The 24,040-nt window shown below is 40.4% G+C and overlaps 1 protein-coding gene across 1 annotated transcript in view; it reads left to right on the forward strand.

Annotated features, from left to right (window-relative positions):
• The window catches only part of ECPAS (Ecm29 proteasome adaptor and scaffold), a 143,208-nt gene that overhangs the window by 80,868 nt on the left and 38,300 nt on the right, over window positions 1-24,040 (forward strand). The window contains exons 34-41 of the mRNA XM_075825614.1: window positions 5,374-5,495; window positions 8,285-8,435; window positions 18,604-18,669; window positions 19,449-19,538; window positions 20,170-20,236; window positions 20,949-21,040; window positions 21,137-21,203; window positions 21,456-21,647. Coding sequence (XP_075681729.1) covers window positions 5,374-5,495; window positions 8,285-8,435; window positions 18,604-18,669; window positions 19,449-19,538; window positions 20,170-20,236; window positions 20,949-21,040; window positions 21,137-21,203; window positions 21,456-21,647 — 847 coding nt within the window. The remainder of the gene's footprint in view (window positions 1-5,373; window positions 5,496-8,284; window positions 8,436-18,603; window positions 18,670-19,448; window positions 19,539-20,169; window positions 20,237-20,948; window positions 21,041-21,136; window positions 21,204-21,455; window positions 21,648-24,040) is intronic.

A 24,040-nucleotide genomic window follows, 5' to 3' on the forward strand; every position in this document is an offset into this window, starting at 1 on the left:
TTATATTAGTGGAAAAATTTGGTCAATAAATTCATTGCTTATTTGTGAAAAACACCAAAATGTAGAGAAAACTTGCAAAAATTATGATTTTTCTAATTTTAAATGTATCTGCTTGTAAAACAGATAGTAATACCACACAAAATAGTTACTAATTAACATTTCCCATATGTCTACTTTATATTTGCATCGTTTTTTGAACATTATTTTATTTTTCTAGGACGTTACAAGGCTTAGTACTTTACCAGCAATTTCTCACATTTTCAAGAAAATTTCAAAAGGCGATTTTTACAGGGACCAGTTCAGTACTAAAGAGGCTTTGAGGGCCTTATGTGCTAGATAGACCCCATAAATCACCCCATATTAAAAACTGCACCCCTCAAAGTATTCAAAACAGCATTCAGAAAGTTTCTTAACCCTTTAGGCGTTTCACAGGAATTAAAGGGAATGTGACGCTAGAAAAAAATGTTTATTTTTTTTTAGTTAAACAATTAGTGTATAGGTGATTAAACATTGTTCTAATTTTTTTAATTTTTTTCACGAGTCAGGAAATATTATAAATTAGATTCTAATTTATAATATTTCCCAGTGCTGGTCACTAGATGGAGCAATTCCCAAAATTGCAGCATTGCATGTGGTAAAGCAACCACATTGCTTTATGCTGCAAAATTTGAGAAAACTCACTCGCTCTACTGAGCTCTCAGAATCCCCCCCCCCTCCTTTATCCTGGCTAGTGCCGGGAGAAATGAGGGGATTGAACGGTCAAACCTCCTACACTGTGTGTCGCCATTTTTTGAGCTAACACACCGTGTAGTAGGTTAACATACAGTAGTAAACACACAGTAAAACACTTACATACACAGAAATAACTTACCTGCTCCAGTCGCCGCCGCTCCCTCCGGTCCGTCTGCTACCGCCGCTCCAAGTGCACAAGTCCGGAAGCCGCGACCGGAAGTAGTAATCTTACTGTCCGGCCGCGACTTCCGATCTACAGGAAAATGGCGCCGGACGGCGCACAGTTCAACTTGGACTGTGTGGGAGCGGCGCATGCGCCGTTCCCACACAGACGGCGTACAGCATAGTGAATGGAACGGGCCCCGTTCGCATTCACTATGGGACTGTAGCTGCCGTATTCCATGTCTGTATGTGTCGTTAATCGACACATACAGAAATGGAAAAAAAAATGGCAGCCCCCATAGGGAAGAAAAAGTTCAAAAATAAAAAAAAGTAAAACACAAACACACAAATAAATATAAAAGTTTTTAATAAAACACTAAAATCAAACTGATGTAAAACATTTTTTACAATGTAGAGGGGAAATTGACCAATTTTATTTTTTTGCTGAAATTCATTTGTAATACATTTTTTTCTGTAACACAGAAGGTTTTACCAGAGAAACGCAACACAATATTTATTGCCCAGATTCTGCCGTTTTTAGAAATATCCCACATGTGGCCCTAGTGTGCTAATGGACTGAAATACCGGCCTCAGAAGCAAAGGAGCACCTAGTGGATTTTGTAGCCTCCTTTTTTTAGAATATATTTTAGGCACCATGTCCGGTTTGAAGAGGTCTTGTAGTGCCAAAACAGTGGAAACCCCCCAAAAGTGACACGGTTTTGGAAACTGCACCCCTCAAGGAATATATCTAGGGGTATAGTTAGCATCTTGACCCCACAGGTTTTTTGCTGAATTTAGTGGAATTAGGCCGTGAAAGTGAAAATCTACTTTTTTTTCTGAAAAAATATTAAAAAAAATTATATTTGCAAGGAATAAAGAATAAAAAGCACCCCAAAACGTGTAAAGCTACTTCTCCCGATTACATCAATACCCCATATGTGGTACTAAACTGCTGTTTGGACCCACGGCAGAGCTCAGAAGGGAAGGAGCGCCATTTGGATTTTGAAGTGCAGATTTTGCTGGATTGGTTTTCAGTGCCGTGTCGCGTTTGCAACGCCCTGGAGGGAGCAAAACGGTGGAAACCCCCCAAAAGTGACCCCATTTTGTAGACTACACCCCTCAAGGAATTTTTCTAGGGGTATAGTTAGCATTTTGACCCCACAGGTTTTTTGCTGAATTTAGTGGAATTAGGCCGTGAAAATGAAAATCTACTTTTTTCTGAAAAAACATAGAAATGTTTAATTTTTACAATGAATAAAGGAGAAAAATCACCCCAAAATTTATAAAGCATTTTGTCCTGATTACAGCAATACGCCATATGTGGTAATAAACTGCTGTTTGGACCCACGGCAAGACTCAGAAGGGAAGGAACAATATTTGGCTTTTGGAGCTCAAATTTAGCTGGAATGGTTTTCGGGTGTCATGTCGCATTTGCAAAGCCCCTGAGGTAACAAAACAGTGGAAACCTCCCAAAAGTACCTTTAGGGGACTGGAACGAGCGATCATTAGGTCGCCTGGTACAATACACTGCAGTACTAATGTATTGCAGTATAATATAATTTTTACAGGCTCCTGTAACAGCGCGATTGCTGTTCCTGTCCATTAGTCCCGGATGTCAGCTGTAATACACAGCGGACACCTGCAAAATATGGAGCGGGCGCAGCGCATGAGCCCGCTCCATATATAACCCCCCGCACCACGACATGCTATTAAGTCGTGGTGCGCGAAGACGTTAATGCGCAGCGGATGGTGCAAAGTGAAAATTACAATTTTCCACTGATATGCCATTTTAATGCACAATATGTTGTGCCACTGAAGACAAATACCTCGTACAATGTTGAGCGGGTTCTCCCGGATATAAAATATCATATATGTGGACGTAAGCTTATTTCGTATTTCAGTTTATGATGTGGGGGTATGTGTAAATTGGGCAGAGTACATCATGACATAATAAGAGGGTATAATAATTCGGTAAATAAATAATAATCCGCAGATATGTGGCCAATGTCGCACTGATAAATGGCGCCCGATCTTATCCGCTTTTGGACACTGCACAATTTCTGTCGCTATATTCTGAGAGCCAGAACTTTTTTTATTTTTTATTCACCGGAGCCGTGCGAGGACTTATTTGTTGCGGGACAATCTGTAGTTTTCATTGGTACCATTTTAGGGTACATGTGATTTTTTTTTTTATCACTTTTTATTAGATTTTTTTGGCAAGCAAAGTGCCCAAAAAACAAATTCTGACTTTTTTGTCTTTTTTTTTTTTTTACACTTTTCACCGTGCGCTATAAATGACATTTTACTTTATTCTGCAGGTCGATACGATTACGGCGATACAATATGTATATAGTTTTTTTTTATGTTTTGTGGCATTTGCGCAATAAAATCTCTTTTCGATAAAATTATTTATTTTTTGTGTCGCCATATTCTGAGAGCCATAACTTTTTTTATTTTTCAGTCAAAAAAAGCTGTGTAAGGGCTTGTTTTTTGCGGGGCGGGTTGTAGTTTTTATTGGTACTATTTTAGGGTACATGCGACTTTTTGATCACTTTTTATTCTATATTTTTGGAGGGTTGATGACCAAAAAAATAGTGATTATGACATTGTTTTTTAATTATTTTTTGCGGTGTTGTTCGTGCGGGAAAAATAATATTATAGTTTGGGTCGTTGTGAACGCGATCATACCAAATATGTGTCCTTTTTTTTAACATTTTCACTTTTTTCCTATAATAAAAGACTTATTATAGGAAAAAAAGCATTTTTTGTTTTTGTAACTTTTATAACTTGTTTTTACACTTTTATGAAACATTTTTATTTTATTTTTTACTTTTTACTTGTTTTACTTGAAGACTGGCAGCACTGATCGCTGCTATAATACATTACACTACCTAGGTATTGTAACGTATTATACACTGTCAGTGTGACGCTGAGAGTCACACTGACAGGAAGCTTATGAGGACCGGCCTCCGGCTGGTTCTCATAGGCTGCTGTGCATGGCCTCCGGTTCTGCCTTATAACCGATTGCAGCACCTGCAATCGGTCCCCGGGAAAGTTTGTTGTAGCAACAAACTTTCCAGTTTGTTGCAGTAACAAACTTTCCAGTTCGTTGCTACAACAAACTTTCCCTGCGATCACATGACCGGGACCTGAATCAATTAGGTCCCAGTCATGTCTCCGGGACCAGAGGCAGGGGTTAACAGCGCTATCCGGGTTTCAGCGCTACTCTGGGACACCCGGATCGCGCTTTTAACACCCACCGTGAATTCACGTCGGCGCTGCACAGAGCCCAGCAAATGCCGATGTGAATTTACTGTGGGCGGTCGGGAAGCGGTTAATGCCCAACTGGGCGTGTATTTACTTTAGAACAAGTGGGCGTTGTACAGAGGAGTGTATGACGCTGACCATTCAGCGTCATACACTTCTCTCTATTCATTTACTCAGCACATAGGGATCCTGCTAGATCAGTATGTGCTGTCTTATACGGACACATTAACGTTACTGAAGTGTTTAGACAGTGAATAGACATTTCTTCCAGCCAGGACAGGATGTCTATTCACAATCCATACACTTCGGTAATGTTTTTGTGGTACTTACAGCAGAGCAAGCGTAATCTCGCGAGATCACGCTGTAAATGACAGGTTACAGCGAGATTATGCTTTGCATGCGCACTGCTGCTCCATTCAATGTTTTTGTACTCGGCTGTTTCTGTCATTCACATAGACAGTGAATGGAGCGGCATTCGCATGCTCGACAGCTTCCCCATTCAAGCTGGGGGTGCAGTGAGGAGGATCTGGGGGTTCGGGAGCCCTGTTTTCATGATTGGTGTGGGTCCCAGGCATCAGAGAAGTATCATTTATCCTGTGGCAAGGTGATAATTTATGATTTTGAAAAAAAACCTTTAATCTATACTATGTGCATATATATGTTGCTATCGTGACTCACACAATGAGGCTATGTAAACCTTTTGAAATCGTTTTGGTTTTTATTTATTAAAAATGTCTATCAGTGTGATTGGTTCAACTTTCAATATACTTTATATTATAAATTATTTTCCGTTTTTGAGATACAGCTGCTTTGTATACAGAGCAGCTGTATCTAGCTCTGAAACCTGTATCGGTCAGGTCCGCGGGACTGATGGGTTCAGTGTCAGCGGGTTGCTGTCTATCCCATCTAAGTTCATAACTTAGATGTGATTGATAACAGGTGGATCCTGCGTGTCAAGACAGTCCCGCAGACTTGGCGGATTCAGGTCTTCGTGCACAATACAGCTGCTCTGTATACAGGATACAAAGCAGCTGTATCTCAAAAAGTTAAATATTTTTTAATAAGTATTTTGAAACTTGCACCACTAGATAGACCTTTTTATTAAAAAAAAAAATACAAAATATGGTAGAAAATTCCAAAGTATTGGTGGTCATGTAATGATCGCTAAGTAAGATCTTACTTATTTCTGTCAATTTTCCTTTGCCCCATAAGGTATGCATAAGGATGTGTGAACCATGCAAAGGAGCAGCTGGTCAGAAAACCGTTTCTGTACTTTTACCATGCCTTCTGGACAAGGGAATTATGAGCACAGTCACTGAAGTCCGGGCTCTTAGGTAAGTGGCCTAGAGTGTAGTGTGAATGTCAAGTCCTCTACACAATCGAGTTTTACATATAGAATTAATCCAATAATGCATTTGGTAACTGTTAAAAAATTGTTACTTAGGGCTCATTCAGACGAGCGTAATACTCGTCCGTGTGCTGTTCGTTGAAATAACTGACACCATACGGACCCATTCATTTCAATGGGGTTATTCAGACATGCGTGAGTATTCACACAGCTAGTGTCTGTTGCGTGAAACTTACCATGTCCCATATTGGTGCGTCTTTGCGCACCTTGTCGTCCATTGAAGTCTATGGGTGCGTGAAAATCACGGACAGCACACGGACGACAAAAAAAAAAAAGTGCTTTCCGGACGTGAAAGATCGGAAATCTGTGCTCATTTTACGGGTTAAATGACGGACCGCATTAAAGTCAATCAGGGCCATTGGTGTCGGCCATGTGACCGATGCATCACAGCATCAAATTCAGGTTTCTGGTCCTTTGATGGAACAGAAAAATTAAATTTATAGCGCGGATGTGAAAATGGCTAAATTACATTTATTTGTACAGCAACTCAACTTTTTTTTGTAGATGAATTACTAAACTACGTTTTTCTGATTTCACATGATTAGAGATACTGCACCTTGAGAATAGTGCCTGTCACTAAGACAGTAGGTAAAGGAAATGTTGGCTCCTCCTATGCAGGCTATACCTCTATTACCAGCACCAGGCTAATCATTCTTACCCTCTTTGTAGAAGGCTAGTACTAGACTATCAGCATGCTTCTCATTGAAGTGAATGGGAGAAAAGCCTGCAGTACCTGTTAATTGCCGCTTAATGCGTTTCGGAGATTCACAGTGATCAAGTAGAAATGAAGGGGGTGCAGTGCTCGTACGAGCGCTGCACCCCCTTCAAAACATCTGATCGTTGGGGGTCCCAGCAGTTGGCCCCTGACACATCAATTTTTACTGGCTGGAAAACACCTTTTAATTTTTTCTTTTATTAACCCTATCATGACCAATGGTAATTGATGCCTGTGTCCAGGTCAAATTTTCTATTTCTGATATGCACTTCTTTAAGCGATAATATCTTTGCAACCTCTTTGAATATCACAAGGGTTTTTACTTTGTTGTTTTTACAAGACTCACGAGGCTTTCATTTTCTAGATTAGTTTAACTAATTCCATGTGTATTTTATTATGAGCAGACAAATCACAAAAATGGGAAATAAGCACTTTTGTAATTTTTTTTAAATATATATTTATCTTTATTACGTGTGTGTGTGTATTTGTATGTATATATAATATATACACACACGCACATACACTGTTGCAGCTCTGTAAAAATTAGTCTTCTCTCTCTCTGTCAGCCTGGATCGCTGTGAGCGGGGAGAGTGGAGAAGGCTATAAGGCTATGTTCACACAACATGAAAAAAAAGGCCATTAAAACTGATCAACTGTTTTGTATCGGTGTATCAAAATTTGAATCCATTTCCTGGCCATTTACCATCCGTTTTTCATGGCCATTAAAAAAATTGATGCATTTTATGCGTCTGCTGTTTTCAGGGGGTTGGGACAAAAAAAACCTCAGTTCCCATGTAGATAGTGCCACAGTGCCCACTGTAGATTATTCCCAAATAGTGCAACACATAGTTCCCATGTAGATGGCGCCACAGTGTCCCCTGTAGGTAGTGCCCATATAGTGCCACCCCCCCTGTAGATAGCGCCACCTATAAATAGCGTCGGCAACACGGGTGCGGACTCCGCTCCTAGAGGGAGCCCCTGACATCACTATCCATATAAGGACAGAGACAACGTCACGGCTCCCTCTAGGAGCGGAATCCCCGACCAGATCGCTCTGATCGGTGGTTCTGGTCCTAGAGGGAGCTTAGGTGGCATTATCTATAGCGGGGATGTATTCTGGGCATCTCGAAGTCCCGGCAGACATGAAAGTGCAGCGCTGCTTACACTGAAGCAGCACTGCACACATTAAACCCTGTTCCAGGCTGCGAATGTTTATATACGTCATAACTGCACAGGGAATTAGCAGTTAGAACGTATATAGCTGTATGGGTGTCGTGAAGGGGTTAAAATGTAACAATAAGCATTATTTTATTGGCCATACATAACAAACAGGGATCCGGCTCTTATAACCGAGCACTAGACATGCTATAACACACTAATAAATACCGAGTTATCATTTATTCCCGAGGCACTGTTCACAGGGTCCATATCTGCAGGAATATTTATTTTTACTTTTTGAACATCTGTTTTGATTTTTTTTTACTTCAGCACAGTATAATGGCATATTTGTGTTTTGTTTGTTTTGTCTAACGTAGCCTTATTACCCTTGATATAAGGCTTCGTTCACATCTGCGTTGGGGCTCCGTTCATGGGTTCCTTCGGCGCTTTCCGTCAGGGTAACCCATGAACGGAATCCAAACTGAAACAAACCGAAACCATAGGTTTCCGTTTGCATCACCATTGATTTCAATAATGACGCAACCGGTGCAAATGGTTTCCGTTTTTCCCCGTTGTGTAAGGGTGCCGTCGTTTTGATGGAATGAATAGCGCAGTCGACTACGGTATTGCTTCTGTCAAAACGACGGAACCCTTATACGACGGTGACAAACGGAAACCATTTGGAACGGATTCGTCCCCTTTGAAATCGATGGTGATTCTTAGTTTGGTTTCCGTTCATGGGTACCCCTGACCGAAAGCTCCGAAGGAACACATGAGCGCAGTCTCACCGCAGATGTTAACAAAGCCTAAACTGAATGTCACATGTTTATCTCTCCTCCTAGTATCAACACGCTGGTTAAAATAAGTAAAAGTGCTGGAGAATTATTGAAGCCTCATACCCCAAAGCTCATCCCAGCTTTGCTGGAATCTTTGAGTGTTTTGGAACCTCAAGTGCTGAATTATCTAAGTCTCAGAGCTACAGATCAGGAAAAGGTAAGCGTTAACTAGTAATATATTCTAGTTCCCTATCTCTCTTAATGTATGTTTAAAAAAAGGTAAAGGGGTTGTCCAGGAATACATTTTATTTCTGTTTTAACGTAATGTGACATGTACAGTTAACTTCCTAATATAATGTCTTTAGTTCTTGTGGCGTTACTTACTTCTAATGTGCGGTCACGTGACCTCAACCAGAGTAAATTTTTCACTTCCTCTGACGTTCCGTGTCTTTGCTCCGCCAGCACTTCCAGCAGAGCTGAAGCATGGCGTGTCATCAACTAGGTTTACAGGCAGTGGGACCAGAGGCGGAGCTCTGAAGAGCTCATGAAACATCCGCCCGGCCCACTGCCTGTAAACCTAGTTGATGACGTGCCGTCTCTCCTGGCTGAGCAAAGACACAGGATGTCGTCTCTGCTAGTACACACCCCCTCCTCCTTTCTCTCGCAGTACCTGCACTGCCTGCCCCTCATCGCCCACTCCCCCCGCGGTGCCCCCACCCGATGGTATATACAGTTATTACAGGGGTTATATAAATCCAGGGATGATGGGGGTTATATAAATACAGTGATGATGGGGGTTATATACAGGAATGGTGGGGTCATTATCCCCCATTATCGCTGTGTATAAACGCCTTTATCCCTGTATAGGATGTTGGTGGTAATACACAGGGATAATGGAGTAATACACAGGATGATGGTGGTTATACACAGGGATGATTGCGTTTATATACTGGGGTATTACACAGGGATGATGGGGGTTATACACAGGGTTTATGAGGTAACACACAGAGATGATGGCGGTTATATAATGGGGTAATACACAGGGTTAATGGCGGTTATATACAGGGATGATGAGGTAATACACAGGGATGATGGGGGTTATATAATGAGGTAATACACAGGGATGATTGCAGTTATTTACTGGGATGGTGTGGGTTCTATACATGGATGATGGCGGGTTCTATACATGGATGATGAGGTAATACACGGATAATCGAGGTTATATACAGGGATGATGAGGTAATACACAGGGATGATGGGGGTTGCATACAGGTTGTATACCGGTATAATGGAGGTATATCATCCCTGTGTATAACCCCCCCATCTTCCCTGTTTATAACCCCATTATCCGTATGTATTACCCTCAACATCCCTGTATATAACCCCCATCATCCCTGTATATAACCCCCATCATAAACAACCTAAAAAGCACACAAGCGCAGGATACGTAACACCCCAATGGAATATAAGGATAAATCACTGCCACATATCGTAAAAAATATATAAATCTTTATTAATACATAACAATACATGGTATCACAGTAATAAATATAATTGGATAAAGCGGGTCATACATGGTGAGCAATAACGATGCGGTATAGATGACAACATACCATCAGGAGAACAGAGACCACCAAAGTCTAAAACGTCCCATACCTAGCATACCATGAAAATCAAAAATGTATACAAAAATATTATAATAGCCAAAAAGGCAATTATATACACAATAGCTATATATGTCCAATAGATGACAACTGGTGAAACACATATATAGCAGACATGCGCTCCAGGAATAACAGCGCATATACACAAAAGCTAAGGCATGTAACATCAGAGAATTAGTAGAAAAGACATACCTATAGATATGGGGAAGGCAGGGGACGTGAAGAGATACAGCACAAAAGACGCCTCGACGCGCGTTTCGCCCAAGACTGGCTTCGTCAGGAGGCTGACAATAATTTAAATCCCGGGGGTTTAAATAGTGATGATGGCGGCAAAGAACGATTGATAGCACCTGTGGACTGCACATACAGGCGGCGCTCAGTGCACATGATGCAAGTCCCACATCACCGGAAAGCGTCACGTGTCTATGTCGTGACGATGCACCTCATCAAATTACGATGGACGCACGTCACCATAGTAACGTCTACACACAATAAGACACTCTGGAAAGCGGCAACCACAGCGCCTGTGCAAATAGTGCACAGACGCTATAAAAAATAGCAGCAATGCCATAAGATATAGCAAATATGGTAATCCCACATACAGACATAATTTCAAAAAGAAAGAATATACAACCTAGAATACAAAAGTAAAGTTATATCTGTCAAAAATAATATATAATAATAAATACATATGAAACATAAATGGAAAAAATAATAAATAAATACATAAAGAAAATAATTTTATTATATATAATGTACAAATGATACATATAAAAATAAATAAATACCATACGTATGAATACAAAAATGTAAATAATTCATACTAATAAATAAATTGAAAAATAAATACTATATATATATATATATATATATATATATATATATATATATATATATATATATATACACACTACCGTTCAAAAGTTTAGGGTCACTTAGAAATTTCCTTATTTTTGCAAGAAAAGCAGTTTTTTTTCAATGAAGATAGCATTAAATTAATCAGAAATACACTCTATACATTGTTAATGTGCTAAATGACTATTCTAGCTGCAAACGTCTGGTTTTTAATGCAATATCTACATAGGTGTATAGAGGCCCATTTCCAGCAACCATCACTCCAGTGTTCTAACGGTACATTGTGTTTGCTAACTGTGTTAGAAGGCTAATGGATGATTAGAAAACACTTGAAAACCCTTGTGCAATTATGTTAGCACCGCTGTAAACAGTTTTGCTGTTTAGAGGAGCTATAAAACGGACCTTCCTTTGAGCTAGTTGAAAATCTGGAGCATTACATTTGTGGGTTCGATTAAACTCTCAAAATGGCTAGAAAAAGAGAGCTTTCGTGTGAAACTCGACAGTCTATTCTTGTTCTTAGAAACGAAGGCTATTCCGTGCGAGAAATTGCCAAGAAACTGAAGATTTCCTACAACGGTGAGTACTACTCCCTTCAGAGGACAGCATACACAGGCTCTAACCAGAGTAGAAAGAGAAGTGGGAGGCCCCGCTGCACAACTGAGCAACAAGACAAGTACATTAGAGTCTAGTTTGAGAAATAGACGCCTCACAGGTCCTCAACTGGCAGCTTCATTAAATAGTACCCGCAAAACGCCAGTGTCAACGTCTACAGTGAAGAGGCGACTCCGGGATGCTGGCCTTCAGGGCAGAGTGGCAAAGAAAAAGCCATATCTGAGACTGGCTAATAAAAGGAAAAGATTAATATGGGCAAAAGCACACAGACATTGGACAGAGGAAGATTGGAAAAAAGTGTTATGGACAGACGAATCGAAGTTTGAGGTGTTTGGATCTCACAGAAGAACATTTGTGAGACGCAGAACAACTGAAAAGATGCTGGAAGAGCGCCTGACGCCATCTGTCAAGCATGGTGGAGGTAATGTGATGGTCTGGGGTTGCTTTGGTGCTAGTAAAGTGGGAGATTTGTACAAGGTGAAAGGGATTTTGAATAAGGAAGGCTATCACTCCATTTTGCAATGCCATGCCATACCCTGTGGACAGCGCTTGATTGGAGCCAATTTCATCCTACAACAGGACAATGACCCAAAGCACACCTCCAAATTATGCAAGAACTATTTAGGGAAGAAGCAGGCAGCTGGTATTCTATCTGTAATGGAGTGGCCAGCGCAGTCACCAGATCTCAACCCCATAGAGCTGTTGTGGAAGCAGCTTGACCGTATGGTACGCAAGAAGTGCCCATCAAGCCAATCCAACTTGTGGGAGGGGCTTCTGGAAGCATGGGGTGAAATTTCTCCCGATTACCTCAGCAAATTAACAGCTAGAATGCCAAAGGTCTGCAAAGCTGTAATTGCTGCAAATGGAGCATTCTTTGACAAAAGCAAAGTTTGAAGGAGAAAATTATTATTTCAAATAAAAATCATTATTTCTAACCTTGTCAATGTCTTGACTATATTTTCTAGTCATTTTGCAACTCATTTGATAAATATAAGTGTGAGTTTTCATGGAAAACACAAAATTGTCCGGGTGACCCCAAACTTTTGAACGGTAGTGTGTGTGTGTGTATATGTGTGTATATGTATATATATATATATATATATATATATATATATATATATACATGCATTAATAAGCATAAATAAACAGCACAAAAAATAGGGAACATGTTCATATATATGAAGACAAAGTGAGGAAATAGTGATAACTATATATATATGTATCTATATGCAAAGTGTATAAGGTGACAATCCTGAAAAAAATGAAAAAATATGATATGTAAAAATTGTGCAAATAATTAAATGAAGTGAATGAAAAAGTGCAAAAATATAGTAAAAAAATATAAATATAAGAAAGTGTAAAAAAAAACCACATATACTAGAAATACCGTGCAAAAGACAATCCATCAATACTATAAAAAATGTATATGTGCAAAAAGCAAAATACAAAAATCCCCAGAGTGGGCCACGACTGCTAAATGGACTCGTTTGGGTCATGGAGATATAGTGGCTAGATGTCAGAAGGTCACACAAATTATAACCCATCATCCCTGTATATAACCCCCATCATCCCTGTATATAACCCCCATCATCCCTGTATATAACCCCCATCATCCCTGTATATAACCCCCATCATCCCTGTATATAGTCCCCATCATCCCTGTATATAGTCCCCATCATCCCTGTATATAGTCCCCATCATCCCTGTATATAGTCCCCATCATCCCTGTATATAGTCCGCATCATCCCTGTATATAGTCCCCATCATCCCTGTATATAGCCCCCATCACCCTGTGACTGTAATTAGAGCAGGGAACGACCTGTATGCAGATGGCTGAGATGCTGTGGAGGAAAGGGGGAGTGTAAGCGGTCTCCTCAGATGCAGCAGGGGATCATGGGTGTGGTGAATTACAAGACTGGAAACAGACAGGAACAAAAGCAAGGGATGTAAACAAACAGCAGCATTAACCCCTTCAGGACTGAGCCACTTTTGGACCAAATGACAGCGCCTCATTTTTAAATCTGACGTGTTACTTTATGTGGTAATAACTCGGGAATGCTTTTACCTATCCAAGCGATTCTGAGATTGTTTTCTCGTGACATATTGTACTTTATGTTAGTGAAAAAATTTGGTCGATATATTCAATATTTTTGTGTGAAAAACACCAAAATTTAGAGAAAATGTGCAAAAAATTAGCATTTTCTATATTCAAATGTATCTGCTTGTAAGACAGATAGTTATACCACACAAAATAGTTACTAGCTAACATTTCCCATATGTCTACTTTAGATTGGCATCATTTTTTGAACATGCTTTTATTTTCTAGGACGTTACAAGGCTTATAATTTTAGCAGCAATTTCTCACATTTTCAAGAAAATTTCAAAAGCCCATTTTTTAGGGAACAGTTCAGTTGTGAAGTGGCTTTGAGGGCCTTATATATTAGAAACACCCACGAATCACCCCACTTTAAAAACTGCACCCCTCAAAGTATTCAAAACAGCATTCAGAAAGATTTTTAACCCTTTAGGCGGTTCACAGGAATTAAAGCAAATTAGCGGGGAAATTTACATATTTCATTTTTTTTGCAGAAATTCCATTTTAATCAATTTTTCCTGTAATATTGAAGGTTTTTACCGGAGAAGTACAACTGAATATTTATTGCCCTAATTCTGCAGTTTTTAGAAATATCCCACATGTGGCCCTAGTGCGCTACTGGACTGAAATACCGGCCTCAGAAGCAAAGGAGCACCTAGAGGATTTTAGGGCCTTCCTTTTCTTAGATTATATTTCAGGCACCATGTCAGGTTAGAAGGGGTCTTGTGGTGCCGAAACAAAGGAAACACCCCAAAAAATACACCATTTTGAAAACTACACCCCTTGAGGAATTCATCTATGGGTGTAGTGAGCATTTTGACCCCACAGGTGTTTCATAGATTTCATTAGAATTGGGCAGTGAAAATGAAAAAATACATTATTTTCCAACACCATGTAGCTTTACCTCAAAATTTCAACAAATAAATGAGGAAAAGCACCCCAACATTTGTAAAGCAACTTCTCCAGAGTACGGAAATACCAAACATGTGGTCATAAACTGCTGTTTGGGCAAGCGGCAGGACTCGGAAGGGAAGGCACGCCATTTAGCTTTTGGAGTGCTGGATTGATTTCTCTGCACTATGTCGCATTTCTAAAGGTGCCAGTGCAGTGGAAACCCCCCAAAACTGACTCCATTTGGGAAACTACACCCCTCAAGGAATTTTTCAAGTGGTATAGTGAGCAATTTGACCCCACAGGTGTTTTATACACTGGCCAGTAAAAAAAAAAAAAATGTAGATTTTTTTCAAAGAAAATGTTGCTTTAGCCCCAAATTCATCATTTTCACAAAGGGTTAAAAGAGAAAAAGCACCCACAGTTTGTTACGCAATTTCTCCTGAATACGGCAATACCCCATTTGTGGAGATAAACTGCTGTTTGAGCACATGGCAGGGCTCAGAAGGTAAAGAGCACCATGCAACATCTGAGGCCTAGTACGATGGCATTTACTGCCCTGTGTCATGAAAACAGGATCTGGCGTGTCAAAACATTAGAAACCCAGAAAAGTGACCCCATTTAGGAAACTAAACCCCTCAAAGAATCCATCTAGCGGTATATATAGATTGTAATGTAACACCTTTCAAGGTATTCATCTAGGGGTATAGTGAGAATTTTTAATTTGTGAAGTGACAACCCTCTAGGTATTCATCTAGGGGTATAATAAGAAATACTTTAATTTTAGTAAATAAGGAGGACAACCTGGAAAACCCGCTATGGAGGGAGAGGGAATGGCAGGTCCCACTACCAACCTACCCACCATTCCATAAAATCCAGCCCAAAAAATAAATCAAAGGCCTCCGCAAAAAAAGATTTGCTGAGACAACCAATCTCATCTGGATTTATTCCTCTCACCCAGATTTGAAACCTGGATGAGACAGACACTCCCTCGGGTCCTTGGTATAGTGAGAATTTTTAGTTTTGTTTTAGCTGGTCAGTAAAAAAAATTATAATTGGTCATGGCCAGTATGGGAGACAAAAAAGGTGAATGAAGAATAAATAAATTAAAAATCTAAGGAGGTGTGGTATATTTTGAAACATTGTTTCATACACAGGCCTGGATTTGTGGGACACGTCTCACATTGGTATGTGGTGTCCTTACGAATGCCTCGCTTGGCTCGCACACGGCATTTTTTTTGGGGCTTCTGTTTTTTTTCAGTGGGGGGGATTTCTGTGGGGATATGCTTGCCGGGAATTATCCTGCTGACGGAAGAGCCGGATGAACTGCCCTCTCCTTCCTGGTCACCAAATATCAGGGACTTTATGACCTTTTCCTGAAATTGCAGGAATGTATCCCCACTGCCGGCGTATCTGCATAGGACAAAGGCGTTATATAAAGCCATCTGTGTAAGATGCACAGACAGCTTCTTATACCATACCTTGGTCTTGCGCATGGCGCTGTATGGTTTTATGACCTGGTCAGACAGGTCAACGCCACCCATATGTTTGTTGTACTCATGTACACAATATGGTTTTGGGACTTGGGTGGTGGATCCGCGTACAGGGACAAGACTGCCTCTGCTGTCGTGTATGCTGGTCAGTATAAGGACGTCCCTTTTATCCTTATACTTCAGGAGGAGCATATCGTCGCTGCAGACAGCTCTGCTCTCTCCTAATTTTAGGATCTGACCCAGCAAAGTTTTGGGGAGGCCCTTCTGATTTCTGCGGATTGTTCCGCACGCCAAGGTGGATCTGGACGAGAGAACTTTTAACAATGGGACACTGTTATAAAAGTTTTCCAGAAATAAATGATATCCTTTGCTGAGCAAAGGATGGACAAGATCCCATACAATCTTTCCACTAATTCCTAGGAAAGGGGGGCATTCTGGGGGATTTATTTGGGAGTCTTTTCCCTTATAGACCCTAAAAGAGTACGTGTAACCGGTGGCACTTTCGCAGAGTTTGTACAGTTTTATGCTGTACCGGGCTCTTTTATTGGGTAGATACTGCCTGAAGTTCAGTCTACCCTTGAAGCTGACTAGAGATTCGTCTACCTAAATATTTTGTTTGGGGGTATAAACTTGGGAAAAACTTTGGGAGTAGTGGGCAATCAATGGTCTTATTTTGTACAGCCTGTCAAAATTTGGGTCCTGTGGGGGTGGGCACTGACTATTGTCATTGTAATGAAGGAATTTTACGATGGCTTCGAATCGCATCCTTGTCATTACTGTGCGGTAAAGGGGGGTGTTATATAAAATATCAAGGGACCAATAGTCTCTTATACTGGGCTTTTTTATGAGCCCAAAACTTAAAAATAAGCCCTAAAACTTCCGCAATTCCACTGCGTTTGCGGGGGTCCAATTTTGGCCTCTCCCATAAAGAGTCGGGATTCTGGGCGATAAATTGGTCCGCATAAATGTTGGTCTGCTGGACCATTAACTGTAAACGGGTGTCTGAAAAAATTTTTTTAAATAATCAATGGGGCTAAAATTCGTAGTGTCAATTTGAATGCCTGAGGGGGCTGTAAACTCAGGCACCTGGGGGGGTATAATTGTCCGCAGCTACCCATGCCATATCAGGCAGAGCAGGACCTACGGCTCTTCTGCGCCGACTGGGGGGTGCAGACTCAGTCACTGCATTCAGAGGAAGATGGAAGCACGAACTGCTCTTCACCTTCACTCGCGCTGGTCGTATCAGAACACATCATTTGATACGCTTCCTCGGCTGTGTAGACTCTTTTGGCCATAATTTTGTTCAGCTACGAACTAACTAACTTTTCTTGTAACTTTTTTTGTAACTTTTTTTTTGTAACTTTTTTTTACAAAATATACCCAGCGCTACTCTCAACTGCGCAATGAGAACAGCAACCCTGCTGTATTCAAGCAGTAAGCGTACCCTACCTACCAGGGGGAAAACTAAATGAGAAGTGGCATTGCTACCTAACAGGGAACTCGGGCAGTGGGCAATCTAGCGATACAGCAGGGTGATGGCGACCAGATACTGCGACAGGTGATCGCTGGGCACAGATCACACGGCAGAAGGACACTGTGGGTGACTGAAATTATATAATTTATATATTTTACAACCAGTGGGCACCAAAGGTGGTGATCACTGGTTAGTGGGCACAAAGGGGCAGATCGCTGAGTTTTTTTGGTTCTATTTTTCACTCTTTGACTGTATTTCTTCTAGTCTCCGTCTCTGACAAGCTCTCTGACAGGAATGAGCTTGTCAGAGACGGAGATGCCGGGAAACCACTGCTCCTGCGCTGTGATTGGCCTGTCAGTACTGACTGGCCAATCACAGCTCGTGCCGGCACGGGACCACTCTTCTTGGTCCTGTGCCCGCGAGTCCTGCTCGGCAACTGTCTATGACAGTTGCGATCGGGACGCTGTCACCATGTCTGTTGACATGGTGACCGTTTGAAGCTTGGGCGTAACTGTACGCCCTGTTGCGGGAAATCACTTTGATTTCGGACGTACAGTCACGCCCAATCGTGGGAAGGGGTTAAAGAGGCTCTGTCACCAGATTATCAAATCCCTATCTCCTATTGCATGTCATCGGTGCTGCAATGTAGATAACAGTAACGTGTTTTTTTTTTAAAAACGATCATTTTTGGCCAAGTTATGAGCAATTTTATATTTATGCAAATGAGCCTTTCTTATGGACAACTGGGAGTGTGTTTTCTCTTATTTCCAACTGGGCGTGTATTGTGTTTGTAACAACTGGGCGTGTTTACTTGTTTTACTAGCTGGGCGTTGTGAATAGAAGTGTTTGTCAGCATCATACACTTCTATTAACAACACAATGGAAATAAGAGAAAACACGCTCAGTTGTCCATTAGAAAGGCTCATTTGCATAAATATAAAATTGCTCATAACTTGGTCAAAAATGATAGTTTAAAAAAAAAAAAAAAAAGTTACTGTTATCTACATTGCAGCGCCGATCACATGCAATAGGAGATAGGGATTTGATAATCTGGTGACAGAGCCTCTTTAACGATGGAGATCAAACAGAAACTGGTTAGAAGGTTAGTAGGGGGTTTTAGGGAAGGCAAACCAAGGCTGGGGGGAAACTTTTTAGAAAATATTTGTTTCCTGGCCAACCCCTTTGAGCTAGTGCTTAAAAAAAATTAACCATGGGGTACAAGACGGGGACAACAGTTATATTCACGTGAATAAGCTCGTAAAAGTAATAACTATGGAATTGATTTGTTCTGATTTGAGCAGGCTGCAATGGACAGTGCAAGACTTAATGCTGCTAAGTCTTCCCCAATGATGGAAACCATAAATATGGTGAGTATATGTATAATGGATGACAATCAGATTATTGATAAAAAAAAATTGTAGATCTTTATTGCTTGCATATTTCTGTATGTAGTGATGCAAAATTATATCAAAGGTAAATCAATAGTACTGTTTCAAAGAAGGAATATGATACATATTGGTACTCCAAGAGCTGTTTGTGACATCTGTCATTACCAAATAACACCTTTACTTCAACAACACATCATACCCCCAGCTCTTTTGATCCACATTTTATATATAAACTTCCATACAAGCATGCTCACGCTTAGGCCCTGTTGACAGAGTATTTTGGCGCTGATTTTAATCCGGAAACTGCGTTGAAATCTGCGCCAAATATGGCTGAAATCACCCCCCCCCACTGATTTCAATGGGAGGCAGAGGCAGGTTTTTTCCCCACGGGCGACTTATAGGCTGTCGCGGGGGAAAAAAGCTGCATTCCTTTTTTTTTTTATGCCTCTGACCTCTCATTAAAATCAATGAGCGGCAGAAAAACCCTGCGGCGCTGGTTTCCGAGCGTTTTTTGCAGCGTTTGCCCACTGTCCTTGCATTAGCTTCAATGGCCGCGTTGAAAAATTCTGTGAAAACCTGAAGGAATTCTGAGGCAGATTTTTTTTCTGCCTGCAAAAAAAACTTGGTGTGAACAGGGTTTTAGTGTTTTGTGCTATAAAATTTTAGTTTGAAATATAATGCTTTCCCTTCTTCTGCCTAAACCAGTGGAACAAGGAAAAGTCAGGTCTCGTTTCTCAGATCTTGTTTTCTTCTTACAGTGTATTCAGCATCTGGATGTCCATGTCCTGGCTGAACTAGTTCCAAAACTTTGTGAGTTGATCAAGAGTGGACTGGGGCTGGGCACCAAGGTAAGAGCAAGAAAAATTGGCATTCTATAAAGGATACCTTCTAACCTAAGCAAATAATGGGTGTCACCCGCTCCCTTTCAGTCCGGTAGGAGCGGACAATCACGATCAATTGGCCAACTGCTGGAAGAAGTTAGATAAACTGTTGCCAGACACATTTCATGCTACTTATCTTGGGGAAAGCAACAGGGTTTGTCAGGTTGAAATTAAACCTTTACAATTCCTGTTTTGCCTGATGGGAGGCATCGGGAGAAATTCTGTCTGTCCCAATAGACATGAAAATATTGGAAGGATCCTAAAACAAAAATCATGCCCCCAGTGGCACAAGCAATATGATTTTTTTTTCTTTAAAAATGGATCATGTTTTGATTTTTTTCATCTAGCATTAGTAATCCGTAATGGTATCTGTATTACATGGTCGGCCAAGCACCAACAGTCATTCACTATTTAGTTTCCGCCTGAAAAGTGGGTTTATGTATGGCCCTATTTACAACTGTAATGGCCAGTGCAATATGATATTATACAAACGATCTAGCATTTGTCTGTTTTCTATCTATTAGATAGAGCTAGCTTTAGACGAGTATACATTTTTGTGCATGAAAAAAAAATGTTTCTTGTGTTCTTTATGTTAAAGGGAGGATGTGCCAGTGTTGTCGTATCTTTAACAACACAGTGTCCTCGGGATCTGATGCCTTATTCTGGTAAGATGTCATCTCCGTAACAGTATCAAAATACATTTAAATCCCTGTGTTGTTCACATATTATGTTACATAACATCACTGCCTGAAGTCTAGAATTCGTAAGGAAAATTTAATATAAATTGACTTAAAAGGTTTTTTCGCAACTTTTAAAGTTATGGCATATTCCTAATCCGACCTCTGGGACCCTCACTGATCCTGAAAATGAAAGGGACACAGAATTGATTTAGAGCTGCGGCCCCCTCTTAGTTTTCCTTGCACAGTGGTGTTCCCGGGCAACTCTGCCGTGCCACTGTACAGAGACTAATAGTAAGGTCTTAGGGGTCGGACCCCACTGATCATAATGTCATGGCATATCCTAGTGATATGTCATCACATGATAAGCAGATTTGAAGCCATAAATATCTTGTTTTATCTCAATCATTCAAAGAAAATAGTGACGTAGAAAAAAGAGCAAAAAAACAACAGACATTCGATTTACACATGCAGTAATATTTACTAATGTCCTGCAAACTTTTAGTCTTTAAAAGATGCAACCTGGCTTAGTACTTTTATATACATTATTGAAACGAGCATGTGTTTATCATGTAGATTCCGTTTTAGAAAATTAGCGGTTTCTTGAAGGTGACTCAGAGTCTGCATTTCTCACCATAATAAATGACTAGGAAAACAAAAAGAAAATTCTTCTAATCTTGTCTAAACTATTCTTAAACAGGTAAACTTATGAGTGCTTTATTAAACGGACTATGTGATCGTAACAGTGTAGTACAGAAGTCGTATGCCTTTGCTTTGGGACATTTAGTCCGGGTAAGTTTTATGAACTTTTGTTCAGTTGCGGTATATTCTTAATTTGAATCTTATGTGTATGTTGACTATATACCCTTCAAATGTATTTATTTACAGACTGCCCGAGATACTAGCACTGAGAAACTACTGCAGAAGTTGAGCGGCTGGTACATGGAAAAGGAGGGTGAGTGACATTAATCGCATCAACAGATTTGCCTGTCCTTATTTGACCAAGGTTTGAATAGTGACTTTCTACATTGCTTCAGTAAACTGCAGTCATATTATTATGGCTGACACATGATATAAGTGGCCTGATATCACTATAGTTATTGTAAGTAAAACAATCTTGTTTAAATTCAACATAACCCTGTTTCATATAACCTGTTCTCTGGTAATCGTTGCAATATATGACACTCTCTTGTGTCAACTTTTATAGAACTGACATACAGAGCGGGATGCACTTTAACAGTTCATGCCATCAGCCGCTACAGTCCTGATGTGCTAAAAAACCATTCAGGCATGGTATTGCCGTTGGCCTTCCTCGCAATGCATGAGGTTTCAGAAGAGGAGAAAGGAGAAAAAGAAGACTCAAACCTTTGGAGAGAAGTGTGGCAGGAAAATGTGCCTGGTATGTAAGTGTTCTTTAGACATGGGAACTGATGAACAAATTTTGATGTACAAAACTACAAGTTTATAAGGGATCCCCTTTTCAAATCTACTGAGATGTTGTTTAGTCATGTCAGAAAATTACGTACTTGGTATTGCGTGATGTATCTGCGCCCCCGCCAATAACATTCTGGTTTCGATGGTAATTCCTGATGGGATATTCGGAGCTGGGTAAATCTCATATTAGAGCTGAAATGGTCCTTTTATTAACCATGTGCTGAGATAGGTTCGTGCAATGCACCATTGGGTATCCCTGCTTGAAGACCTAAAAGTGGAAAAATCCTTTAACCGGTTAAGGACTAGGCTGTTTTACAGCTAAATGACCAGAGCAAATTTCACAATTTTGCTATGCGCTTCTTTAGATGACTATAACTCAGCAGGTGAATAAAGTTCATCTTTGAATTTTACACTCTTTTTAAAGGACAGATAGGGCTTTGTTTTAGTGGCATTTGTCAGTATATATAATTATTTTTTTTTTCTCTAAAGTGGGCAAAATTGGAAAAAAATGCAAGAATTTAACAATTGCGTCGGTTTATGCTAGCATTTTTCACACACGGTATGGACCACGGACAAAATTAATCTCCTTTCACATTCTTCCACTTCTCCCGTGCATGGGGATACCAAATATGTGAGCCTTATTCACTGTGCGGGCATGTGCCAGGGCTTGGCATAAAAGGAGGCTTTTTGGCCTTTTCGGTCCAGGAATTTTGCATTTGATTTTATAGCCGTATACTGTTTTCTGGGGGGCCTAATGCTGCTGAAACATTAGAAACACCCCATAAATGACTTCATTCACACAAGTAGACCCCACAAGGTTTCCTTCAAGGGGTTTATCATATTTTTAGCAAGTCCAGTTTTCTTCTGAAAGTTTCTTGAATAAGATGGAACAAAATAAAATCAGCACTTTTTTAGCAAATGCGTCAGTTTAGGCTAGTATTTTTCACACACGGTATAGTCCACGGACAAAATTAATCTCCTTTCACATTCTTCCACTTCTCCCGTGCACGGGGATACCAAATATGTGTGCCTTATTCGCTGTGCGGGCATGTGCCAGGGCTTGGCATAAAAGGAGGCTTTTTGGCCTTTTCGGTCCAGGAATTTTGCATTTGATTTTATAGCCGTATACTGTTTTCTGGGGGGCCTAATGCTGCTGAAACATTAGAAACACCCCATAAATGACTTCATTCACACAAGTAGACCCCACAAGGTTTCCTTCAAGGGGTTTATCATATTTTTAGACAGTCCAGTTTTCTTCTGAAAGTTTCTTGAATAAGATGGAACAAAATAAAATCAGCACTTTTTTAGCAAATGCGTCAGTTTAGGCTAGCATTTTTCACACACGGTATAGACCACGGTCAAAATTCATCTCCTTTCACATTCTTCCACTTCTCCCGTGCATGGGGATACCAAATATGTGTGCCTTATTTACTGTGCGGGCATGTGCCAGGGCTTGGCATAAAAGGAGGCTTTTTGGTCCAGGAATTTTGCATTTGATTTTAGAGCCGCATACTGTTTTCTGGGGGGCCTAATGCTGCTGAAACATTAGAATCACCCCATAAATGACTTCATTCGCACAAGTAGACCCCACAAGGTTTCCTTCAAGGGGTTTATCATATTTTTAGACAGTCCAGTTTTCTTCTGAAAGTTTCTTGAATAAGATGGAACAAAATAAAATTAGCTTTTTTTTTTAACAAATGCGTCAGTTTATGCTAGCTTTTTCACACACAAAATGGACCACGGACAAAATTCATCGCATTTCACATTCTTCCTCTTCTCCCGTGCATGGGGATACCAAATATGTGTGCTTTATTCATGGGCATGTGCCAGGGCTTGGCATAAAAAGAGGCTTTTTGGCCTTTTCGGTCCAGGAATTCTGCACTTGATTTTATAGCCGCATACTGTTTTCTGGGGGGTGTAATGCTGCTGAAACATTGGAAACACCCCATAAATGACTTCGTTCACACAAGTAGACCCCACAAGGTTTCCTTCAAGGGGTTTATCATATTTTTAGCAAGTCCAGTTTTCTTCTGAAAGTTTCTTGAATAAGATGGAACAAAATAAAATCAGCACTTTTTTAGCAAATGCGTCAGTTTATGCCAGTATTTTTCACACACGGTATGGACCACGGCCAAAATTCATCTCCTTTCACGTTCTTCCACTTCTCCCGTGCATGGGATACCAAATATGTGTGCCTTATTCACTGTGCGGGCATGTGCCAGGGCTTGGCATAAAAGGAGGCTTTTTGGCCTTTTCGGTCCAGGAATTCTGCACTTGACTTTATAGCCGCATACTGTTTTCTGGGGGGTGTAATGCTGCTGAAAGATTAGAATCACCCCATAAATGACTTCATTCACG

This window comes from Rhinoderma darwinii, chromosome 1 (genome assembly GCF_050947455.1).
Source record: "Rhinoderma darwinii isolate aRhiDar2 chromosome 1, aRhiDar2.hap1, whole genome shotgun sequence".
NCBI lineage: Eukaryota > Metazoa > Chordata > Amphibia > Anura > Rhinodermatidae > Rhinoderma > Rhinoderma darwinii.